Source organism: Myotis brandtii, unplaced genomic scaffold (assembly GCF_000412655.1).
Source record: "Myotis brandtii unplaced genomic scaffold, ASM41265v1 scaffold806, whole genome shotgun sequence".
Lineage (NCBI taxonomy): Eukaryota > Metazoa > Chordata > Mammalia > Chiroptera > Vespertilionidae > Myotis > Myotis brandtii.
Window position 1 is genome coordinate 2,372,913 of NW_005371249.1, and position 10,012 is coordinate 2,382,924.

The 10,012-nt window shown below is 53.3% G+C and overlaps 2 protein-coding genes across 6 annotated transcripts in view; both read left to right on the forward strand.

Annotated features, from left to right (window-relative positions):
• Nucleotides 1–3,853, forward strand: part of FAM214B (family with sequence similarity 214, member B) — a 10,720-nt gene extending 6,867 nt beyond the window's left edge. For 4 of the 5 annotated variants that reach the window (XM_005884000.2, XM_005883996.2, XM_005884001.2 and 1 more), the window contains exons 2-9: nt 495–638; nt 883–1,851; nt 2,256–2,314; nt 2,507–2,612; nt 2,732–2,890; nt 3,105–3,173; nt 3,264–3,439; nt 3,576–3,853. In XM_005884000.2, coding sequence (XP_005884062.1) covers nt 958–1,851; nt 2,256–2,314; nt 2,507–2,612; nt 2,732–2,890; nt 3,105–3,173; nt 3,264–3,439; nt 3,576–3,729 — 1,617 coding nt within the window. In that variant the 5' untranslated portion in view covers nt 495–638; nt 883–957 and the 3' untranslated portion in view covers nt 3,730–3,853. The remainder of the gene's footprint in view (nt 1–494; nt 639–882; nt 1,852–2,255; nt 2,315–2,506; nt 2,613–2,731; nt 2,891–3,104; nt 3,174–3,263; nt 3,440–3,575) is intronic. The other variant, XM_014531543.1, reaches the window with a different exon arrangement.
• Nucleotides 3,854–5,830: 1,977 nt separating this feature from the next.
• Nucleotides 5,831–9,134, forward strand: STOML2 (stomatin (EPB72)-like 2). The gene is made up of 10 exons (XM_005884002.2): nt 5,831–5,942; nt 6,150–6,287; nt 6,748–6,847; nt 6,985–7,043; nt 7,135–7,236; nt 7,392–7,526; nt 7,663–7,807; nt 7,934–8,013; nt 8,249–8,377; nt 8,854–9,134. Exons 1-10 carry the CDS (start codon nt 5,898–5,900, stop codon nt 8,989–8,991), a joined length of 1,071 nt encoding a protein of 356 aa, XP_005884064.2. The 5' UTR covers nt 5,831–5,897; the 3' UTR covers nt 8,992–9,134.
• Nucleotides 9,135–10,012: the final 878 nt, after the last annotated feature.

The following is a 10,012-nucleotide window of genomic DNA, read 5'->3' on the forward strand; positions in this document are numbered from 1 at the left end:
AAATGGTGATGGGGGGGGTTGGGGGGGTGTGTGAGTGTCTGCAAGATCTCTGCCCTTAGGGCTCTGGGGTAGCACTTGTCTCTTTAGAGACAGACATATGGGAAGGGGTTGTGCAACTTGGTGGCGTTGACTACGAGGGCTGAATTCTTGTACGGCCACCTCTCATCTGGTGTGGTCTCTTGAATCTTGGGGTATCTCATCCCCCTTCCCGTTCAGAGCACAAGCCCCCAGAGTGTTGGCCCTAACAAGTGGTAATCCTGCCTCAACTTATCAGATCCTTATTACGTTGAGCCAAAACCTGCCTCTCTGTAACTCCGTAGGTAGCCCAGCTCTGCTCTCTGGGACCTGGATCCCAAGACTGCCCCTTCTGTTTCTGAAGAGCTCCTCATAAGGGCAGAGGATGTCCTGGGGTGTACTCTGTTAGCCCACAGTCGGTGACGAGTCTTACCACTGACTACAGGGATCCTGGTTTACATCTGTTCTTCTCTCCTCAGGGTCCAGCTGAGCCCAGGAGCTGCACGGAATGGTGGCAGTCACCTTGCCAGTGCAGCGGGCATGGACCAGACTACAAGCTAGGAGAGCAAGACATCAGTCAGAAAGAGGGAACACTCAGCTAGGCTTAAGGCCTCTTCACCGGGGTGAGTGCCAGAAAGAGGGAGGTGGAGCAGGTCCAGTAAGAAACCTGAGCTAAACATGTCACCCTCTCAGAAGCTCTGGAGTGGCTTCTGTATTCCATTAATCCATCTAGGGATCTGAACACCTTTATCCCCGCTAACCTTCAAGGTCACCTCTTCAGGCCAGGGAAGGACCTGAAACTCAGCTGGGAGGGAGAAAACTCATGGATTCCTCTGACCACCTTTTTTTTCCTCTTCTTTTGCACAGATGTCCCCAGACCCCCCAGCCCAGGCCCAGCATAAAGGCTGTGAGGGGGGGCCCCCCTGACACAAGGGGGTCTTCATGCGCCACGTGCAGGCGGAGCCATCTCCATCCTCAGAGCCAGAGGCTGGCCCTTCACAGCCTGCAGTCAGGCAGGGGGCCCGCCAGGGTGGCCTGCTCATGGGCTACAGCCCAGCAGGAGGGGCGACGTCCCCCAGGGTCTACCAGGTATCCATCTTTTCCTCTCCAGCTGGTGCCTCTGAGCCTCATAGGGCCCTGAAACGGTCATCCCCACTTACTGAGGGTCCCCGGGAGCTGAAGAGAGGCCCTGGGCTGGGGGTCAGAGAGGGACAACCCCCTGAAGAACCATCTACTGTGGGGCCATTGGGCCCAGAGGGGCTGGGGCTGGGGCTGGGTGTGGCCAGCCAGCATTTCTGCCATCATGGCCTGTGTGTTGTAGAACAGGGAGGTAGCTCCACCTCACCTTGGACTTCAGGGGCCCAGAGTCTCCCCTGGCCCCCATCAAATGCTTCCTGCAATACTTTGCACACCAGAGACTGGGCTTCCCCAGATCCCGGGGGACAGGGGTCCCTTGGGGAGTCCCCAGGGCGAGCCCCTCCAGGCCAGCTGCACACACTTGACACTGATTTGCACAGTCTTGCACAAATAGGGTGTAAGAGCCCAGTGGCTGGGGTGGGCAATGGGGGCAGCCCCTGGCCTAGGGAATGCCCTGGCACTGCCAATGGGCACAGTCCCGAGCACACACCCCCTGGCCCTGGACCTCCAGGCCCCTGCCCCACCAAGCGAAGGCTGCTTCCTGCTGGAGAAGCTCTGGATGTCAGCTTTGAGGATGAGGGGCCAGCCCCTCAGAAGCGCCGGGGAACCCTGGGTCACCCTCCTGCTGCCAACAGTTCCGATGCCAAAGTCACACCCTTCTGGAGCCACCTGCTGCCTGGGCCCAAGGAGCCTGTGCTGGTAAGCCAGGAGAGGAGGTGGTCTACTGTTTTTTAAAAGTTATTTTAAATTATAATTGACACAGTATTATATTAGCTTCAGCTATACGACATAGTGATGCAACATTTATATACCTTACAAAGTAATCACCACAATAAGTCTAGTAACAATCTGTCACTGTACATAGTTATTACATTATGACTCTTCCCTATGCTATACGTTATATCCCTGTGACTTATTTTATAACTGGAAATTTGTACTTCTAAGTCCCCTTCCCCTTTTCTGTCTAACCCCCTATCCTCCTCCCCTTTGGAAAAAGGTGAGGGCCCGAGGGAATGTTTCTATAGAGCTCGTGAGGAACCCCTGCTTCTCCAAACATATCTGGCCTCCACCCAATCTTTTTCTTCAATCTTTGTTCTCCATAGGATCCAACAGACTGCAGTCCTATGGGACGGAGGCTGAAAGGTGCCCGTCGCCTGAAGCTGTAAGTGACCAGCTTCCCTCTTTGTCCTGTCCCTGGAAAATGGGGACAGAAGTCTATAATCCTCTTTCTCACTCCAGGGTAGGGGACCCCAGGGCAGAAGCCCCGGGTAATGGTAAAGGGTGGGGCCTAAGAACATGAGCAGACATCCCAGAATACCTCAAGCCAACCCACTGTGTATCCCTGCCCTACCAGGAGCTCCCTTCGAAGCCTCCAGAAGGGCCCAGACCTGCTGAGCCCCCCCAGTGCCTCCCCTGTTCCTACCCCCGCAATCAGCCGTACCCTGTTGGGCAACTTTGAGGTAGTTACCCCTGGATTCCATGATGGGGGAGTTTTGGGGGAAGTGGGATGGTGGAGTATGGCTTGGATGGATAAGGAGAACAGCTGGCATCTCTTTCAGAGTGTGTTTTCCCACCCTAGGAGTCATTGCTTCGAGGACGCTTTGCACCATCTGGCCACATTGAGGGCTTCACTGCAGAGATTGGAGCTAGTGGATCCTACTGCCCCCAGCATGTCACGCTGCCTGTCACTGTCACCTTCTTTGATGTTTCTGAGCAAAATGCCCCGGCCCCCTTTCTGGTATGACCCGATGTCAACCCAAAATCAGCTCTTGAGGAGGAGGGATTGGGGGCATGAGGTATTCTTTAGGTGTTCCTCACCTAGAAAAGAGTCAGGGCAGTTGGGACAACTCTAGTGGGGGACAGGGCCAGGTCCCAGAGTGAGAGTGTGGAGATGGATGGGTGTTCAGGGCTCTCCCAATGCCCATAGGCTGATGGCTCTATGGCCTTCCCAGGGCGTCGTGGACCTGAACCCCCTGGGGAGGAAGGGTTACAGCGTGCCCAAAGTGGGCACCATCCAAGTGGTGAGTTTTCCCTGAGGGGGAGTGGGTGTGGGAGTGGGGAGAGGAAAACAGCCCTTTGGCCCTACCAACCTTGCTTGTCCTGCCCCCCAGACCTTATTTAACCCCAACCAGACTGTGGTGAAGATGTTCCTTGTGACCTTTGACTTCTCGGACATGCCTGCTGCCCACATGACCTTCTTGCGCCATCGCCTCTTTCTGGTGCCTGTGGGTGAGGAGGGAAATGCTAGCCCCACCCACCGTCTCCTCTGCTACTTGCTGCACCTCAGGTGAGGATAGGGCCCAGGGACAGCTGGGGAGACCCAGGCATCCTTTCACCAACACATGTATCCCTTCCCTGAAGAGGATCTCTCCTTGCTTCTCTGCTGTCTGGATCCTTATTGTGATCACCCTTTCCTCCCCCAGGTTTCGGAGCTCCCGCTCAGGCCGCTTAAGCCTGCACGGAGACATCCGCCTGCTTTTTTCCCGCCGGAGCCTGGAACTGGACACAGGGCTCCCCTATGAACTGCAGGCTGTGACTGAGGCCCCTCACAATCCACGTTATTCACCTTTGCCCTGATTGCCAATGCCCTGAACCATGTGGGCCAAGGACCAGCCCATCCTGCTCCATCCTGGACAAAGCAAACACGTGGAAAGGTGGCAAGAGACCCTTCAGGCTTGAATTAAAGCCCTCACCATGCTTATGCCCAAATTGATTATTTGGGTATTTAAAGCTTCTGATCCTTACCACAATCTGCCCTACTCTGGGTTCTCCACGTGCCTGCCCCCTCCCTTGGAATTTCCAGACGAGCTAGGGAGTGAGAGGAGGAACTGGAGGTACCCTGAGGTTGTCCCAAGTCCCCAGGCAAATCATGCCAACATTGCCTCCCTGCCCTAGGCAGGGGCCACTTATTATTTTATTTATTTTTAATTAATAATTTATTCGGATTGGATTGCCTTGGTAACCTCCCAAACCCAGTATTTGGCATTGCTCCACCTTCTTTCCCACTCAGATATTGCTCCAATTTCAGGAATTGAAGAGGCTGATGTTGGGGCTGAAGGAGAACTGCTCTCCCTCAGCTGAGGGCAGAGAGGTTATCCCAGAAGGACTGAGTTACTAGCAAAACACTCAACTTCTCCTGTCCTTCTCTATATTGTTCGCTTTCTCTATCCTCTGACCCCTCTCTGAAAGCAACTTATATATGTGTGTGTGTGTGTGTGTGTGTGTGTGTGTGTGTGTACACAAGCTTGTGTGTATGGTATGTGTGTGAGAAAGAACATGCATGCATGTGCACACACATGGGGTTAACTACCCCTCATCTAGGGCTCCAGACTCCAGTTGTCCCTCTCCTGCTTGTGTCTCCTTGCTTTGGGGTCCTGACTGAGGAAGGTGTTCAGGGGACAGAGTCAGGGCCAAGGACTGGGATGCTTCCTCTCACCTGGCCAGACTCTGACCCACCTACCTCAGCTGGGGTGAAGGGCACCCCTCAAACTCAATCATGTGGTTCCCAACTACCCCATATCCCACTCCAGACTCTGACAGCCTTAGCCCTGACTCCTGGGGCTGGGCTGAGGGGAACAAGCATTTGTTGAAACTTGAAAAACAAAACACCGGAAAAATTGTACCTGGTACTTTTTTTTTTTTTTTTTTAGAGAAAAAAAAAGACAGAAAGAAAATAAATTCTTGTTTGGAAACTTGAGCTAAGCTGTACTTTTTCTTTTGAGAGCATGGGAATGGGGATGGAGGGCCAATTTGAAGTTGGGACTCTGCCCTTCTTTCAGAAAGGGGGCCTGAGGCCATGAGGTCTTAGGTGAAGTCCTGCAGAGCCTCAGGGTCCGGTCTTGCTTTTTTCAGTTAATGGGGTTAGGAGGTAGGGAAGATTTAGTCATAAAAGTTGAACTCTCTGTGTACATGAATTTTTGTACTAGTTCTCTTAATGATTTTAGCCCCTCTGAGCTTTATTGCCCTGATATATAAAATGAGGGTCAATATGCAAGTCTCTCAAAGGATGTGCCAGAGCATCAGGGATGTGTGCAGGGTGACATGTTCCAGACAAGGCTGAACCAGGGCTCTGCTGGACTCTCTGCAAGGGTATCAGACCTGATAGACCCTGACTCGGAAGGGGTAGAAAAAGCTATGGTGCCTTGGGAAAAGAGGGAAGGGGGAAACCTCAGACCAATTACCGGACAATGTTAATTGTCCCGGTGCCAGTCACCATGGCAACAGGAATGGGGTCAGTCCCCGGTGGGAGGGCTGGGTATATCACAGCAGGACTGCCAGAGAATGTCACTATGGCAACCGGCAACCGTGGCTACAAGTCAGCTCCAATACCCTGGTCGTTATGGTGACCGATGGACGCGGTTATAAGCTCAGAAGGGTAAACTGTCTCTCTCTTGTGGGGTAAGAACTCGGTGGGAGGTGTGTCTGGGCCACCAGCACACGGAAATAGCCTTCATTTTGGTCACCGCGCCCGGGATCTTCAGCTGGATCCGCGAGAACCATAACAAGCTCCACCCTGGGGCCCTCTCTAGGTCTGCGTTTCCCAGGAAACACCTTGAAGCACGCTTCTGCCACGTAAACGCTGATTGGCTGAGTATGAAATGAGTGCGGGAGCGAAGAGGCGACCGGAAGTGCATCCGGAGGAGTGGAAATACAGGAGGAAAAAAGGCGGAGGTCCGCCTTCTAGTCTAGAGCGGCCGCTCTGCTCCGCATCTCGTTGGTTCCGGAGGTCTCCACGGCCGTGGGAAATGCTGGCGCGCGCGGCGCGGGGCACCGGGGCCCTTTTGCTGAGGGTAGGAACAAGGCAACCTCCTCCAAGGGTTGGGCTAGAGATCACCCGGGTCCTGATCAGGGAAGGAGAGGGATTCCAAGTTCGGTTCGAGAGCTGGGGTCAGAGGTCATGGTCCCCACGTGAGCCCTTCTCTGGCGGCGTAGGAAGATGCCTCCCGACCCGGCGCCCAGCCGGCCGGGATGTCCGCTAACCCCTGTCTTCCCTGCAGGGTTCCCTGCAGGCTTCTGGCCGCGCTCCGCGCCGTGCCTCCTCAGGATTGCCCCGAAACACCGTGGTGCTCTTTGTGCCGCAGCAGGAGGCCTGGGTGGTGGAGCGAATGGGCCGATTTCACCGCATCCTGGAGCCTGTGAGACCCTCTTCTGCCCACCCTGGGCCAGCCTGACTCCCAGTTCCCTCACGACATGGCGGGGGTGGTGATTCGAGTACCTCCTGGGGGCCTGCCCTCACCTTGGGCTTGCAACTCCCTAGGCCAGACCGGCCGGAGCCCAGGCTGCTGACCGTCATAACCACACTCCCACCTCTTCCTGTTGCCCTAGCATCCTCCATCCGCGGGACTCTCCCCGACCCACTCCCAGCTCCACCCTCTGCAAGGAGAAAGATAGGCTCTGCTGGCCCCCAATCCCTTGATTCTCCCATCCATTCAGAGGACAAACTTCTCATTCCTGTTCTCTTGGGCTTCCCTACCATTGACACCCCCAGCCTTCTGCTTTTCTGGGCATGTCCATTTGTTGATTTCCTACCCATTCCAGGCCTAGCTTGGATACCAACCCCACATCCTTCTGAAGACCCATGACTCTTCTTCCCAGGGCCTGAACGTGCTCATCCCTGTGTTAGACCGGATCCGATATGTGCAGAGTCTCAAGGAAATTGTCATCAACGTGCCTGAGCAGTCGGCTGTGACTCTCGGTGAGGGGTGCAGGGTGACTTGGGTGCTCTGAGGCCAGTAGGATGTGGTTGCTGGAGACCCAGAGCTTAGGAGAAGGAGCTGATTGGGACCTGGAGGTCTGACCTTCCTCCTTTTCTCTCCTGCTCCTGCACTGCAGACAATGTAACTCTGCAAATCGATGGAGTCCTTTACCTGCGCATCATGGATCCTTACAAGGTATCTGTCTTCTGCTTTATTCAGCTCCTGATGTGCTGTCCTCACTAAAATCCTGCACCCAAGCTTCCTACACTGTCCATATTCCTTTCAGGCAAGCTACGGCGTGGAGGATCCTGAATATGCTGTCACCCAGCTAGCTCAGACAACCATGAGATCAGAGCTTGGCAAACTCTCTCTCGACAAAGTCTTCCGGGTAAGGGGATCTGAGCCAGAGTTAGGGTTTGAAGACATAGGCTTCGCACTCTTCAGTCCTTTCTGGGGGTCAAGATCAACCCTAGATCCTTCTCAGCTTAGACCCCTGATGAGTGGGTTGAGGCTTATACCTCTTTTACACCTCTCTTCCTCCAGGAGCGGGAGTCCCTGAACGCTAACATTGTGGATGCCATCAACCAGGCTGCCGACTGCTGGGGCATCCGCTGCCTCCGTTACGAGATCAAGGATATCCACGTGCCGCCCCGGGTGAAAGAGTCCATGCAGATGCAGGTAGGGCCCAGGGAGGACTTCCCATGCTCTGCTTGCATGGGAACCTGGACTCCCCTATTGTGATGGGTGCAGTTGCAGGTCTGTGTAAGAGTTTTACTCTGATTGCTTGTTGATTGGTGTTGCTGGGGGATTGCAGGTGGAGGCAGAGCGGCGGAAACGGGCCACAGTTTTAGAGTCTGAGGGGACACGAGAGTCAGCCATCAATGTGGCAGAAGGAAAGAAGCAGGCACAGATCCTGGCCTCGGAGGCAGAAAAGGCTGAACAAATAAATCAGGCAGCAGGTCAGCAGAGGGTAGAGCCTGAGGGAAGAGCAGGGCTCGGGTCTCTGAGGGTGGGTTCTGGGGCAGGAGCTTGGGGGGATGGGGTCACCTCACTTCATGGGTCTAGTTCTGTCTCTTTTCTTCCAGGGGAAGCCAGTGCAGTTCTGGCCAAGGCCAAAGCGAAAGCTGAAGCTATTCGCATCCTGGCTGCAGCTCTGACACAACACGTGAGCGGCCCCTCGGTGGGAGTGGGAGACAGAAATTGACAGTGGAAAAGGTTCTCTTATCTACCCTTGGGAGAAGTTCCTGCTTTTGTGGGTTTTATGGAGCCAGGTTATATGATCTCTGGTGATATGCATATCCTCTTTCCAGGAACCTGACTTTTCCTCTCCACTCCCCCTCCCCACCCCACACCCTTCTCTAAGTCTGTGATCTCTGACTGTATCCCTCCTGTGGCCACAGAATGGAGATGCAGCGGCCTCACTGACTGTGGCTGAGCAGTATGTCAGCGCGTTCTCCAAACTGGCCAAGGACTCCAACACTATCCTGCTGCCCTCCAACCCCAGCGATGTCACCAGTATGGTGGCTCAGGTTAGCGTGCCCTGAGGATCTGGCACAAAGCACCAATGCCAGAGACTGAGACCCTACCACCACCAGCACCATTTATATTACCACACGCAAGCATGTCAAACTCTCGGCCCGCTGGCTATGAGTTTGACATTCTTGCGAGGCTTTCAGAGTGCCCTGAGATCTAGACCTCCCTTCATTTCCTGTAGATAATGACTCTCTAAGGATGAGATACCCCCCTCATCCCTTGAGATAGGGAAGCTCTTAAGACTCCCTCCCCCTCCCCCCAGATATTTGTATAGTATTCTGAGGGTGGCCCTGGTCTGGTAGTTTGTAAAATTCCTAGAACTTGACTCCAAAGCTTATGAGACTGACTTTTGAGAGAGGGAAAAAGGAAAAACAAGCCGACTAACCACAGCCCCCACCTTTTTTTTAGCTTTTGGTGGGTTGTGATATCCCTTCTGCCATATGTCCTGATGGCCCTCTCTTCCTCTTCTCAGGCCATGGGTGTGTATGGGGCCCTCACCAAAGCCCCAGTACCAGGGTCCCAAGACTCAGTCTCCCGTGGGAACAGCAGAGATGTCCAGGACACAGATGCAAGTCTTGTTGAGGAACTTGATCGAGTCAAGCTGAGTTAATGGAGCTGGGCTTGGCCAAAGAGGCTGGGACAGAGAAGCAGCACTCCCAAACTCTGGCTCTAGCCTCTTTGCTGAGAATTTGGTTATTATTTTTTTATTTGAACTTTAATCATGTAATAAACTGGCCAGTGATAAACCAGAAACTGTCCTCTCTGATTGGGAAATGAAGTTGAGAAAATCATTGTTGTTTTCCTTGGATGTTCACTCCCACCCTCTAGTCCTTTCAGGACTTGGAAGCCAATCCTCTGTGAGCAAGAATGAATCTGATATAATAGCAAATCACCCTTTTGTTTTCAGCAGAAGCTGCGGGATAGGGTGGAAGGATTAAGCCACATGTTCACTGAACTGCCAGCTGGGAGGATAGTTCCTTCCTGCCAAGTGTTGGGCTGTGAATTTGAGCAGGTGTTTGGGGGGATTTTTAATGGCAAAGAGGATTGCTCTGGCAGGGTAGTACTGCTGAATGCCTAAAGGGTCTTCAGGGAGACTGACACTTATTCATGTATTCAAAAACATTTAATGATGTCTACATCGAGCCAAGCTCAGTGCTAGACATGGTTTACAAAAACAACTGAGACTCAGCAGCCGCTGGTTTCAGAGTACCAGGTCAGGGAGAGGAGACGAACAAGGAAGCACACGGAGATACAAAGTGATAAGTGCTGTAATGGAGGAAAATTCTGGCTGAGAGATACTGGACAGAAAAGCATGTCAGCATGTGGGCAGCAAAGTTGCCAACTCTGCCATTGAGTTCAGGATGGAAAGATTAATGCATTCACCAAGCTGGGGTTTGGGGCTAGAATATGCTAAGGCCCACAGCTCCAGAGAAATTGGAACATTCAGAGTAATTTGCTGTGCCTCAAAGATGGGCTGTTAGGGGGATGTGACTATATGGCAAGGTCCAAATCACAGAGTCCTGAAGAGTTTGGACTTTACCCTTCAGGTAGCGGGTAGGAGAGCCCATGAAGGGTTTTTCCCACTTCCCATGAAGAACTTGAAGAAGATTCAGGTAACTACCTTAGTGTTT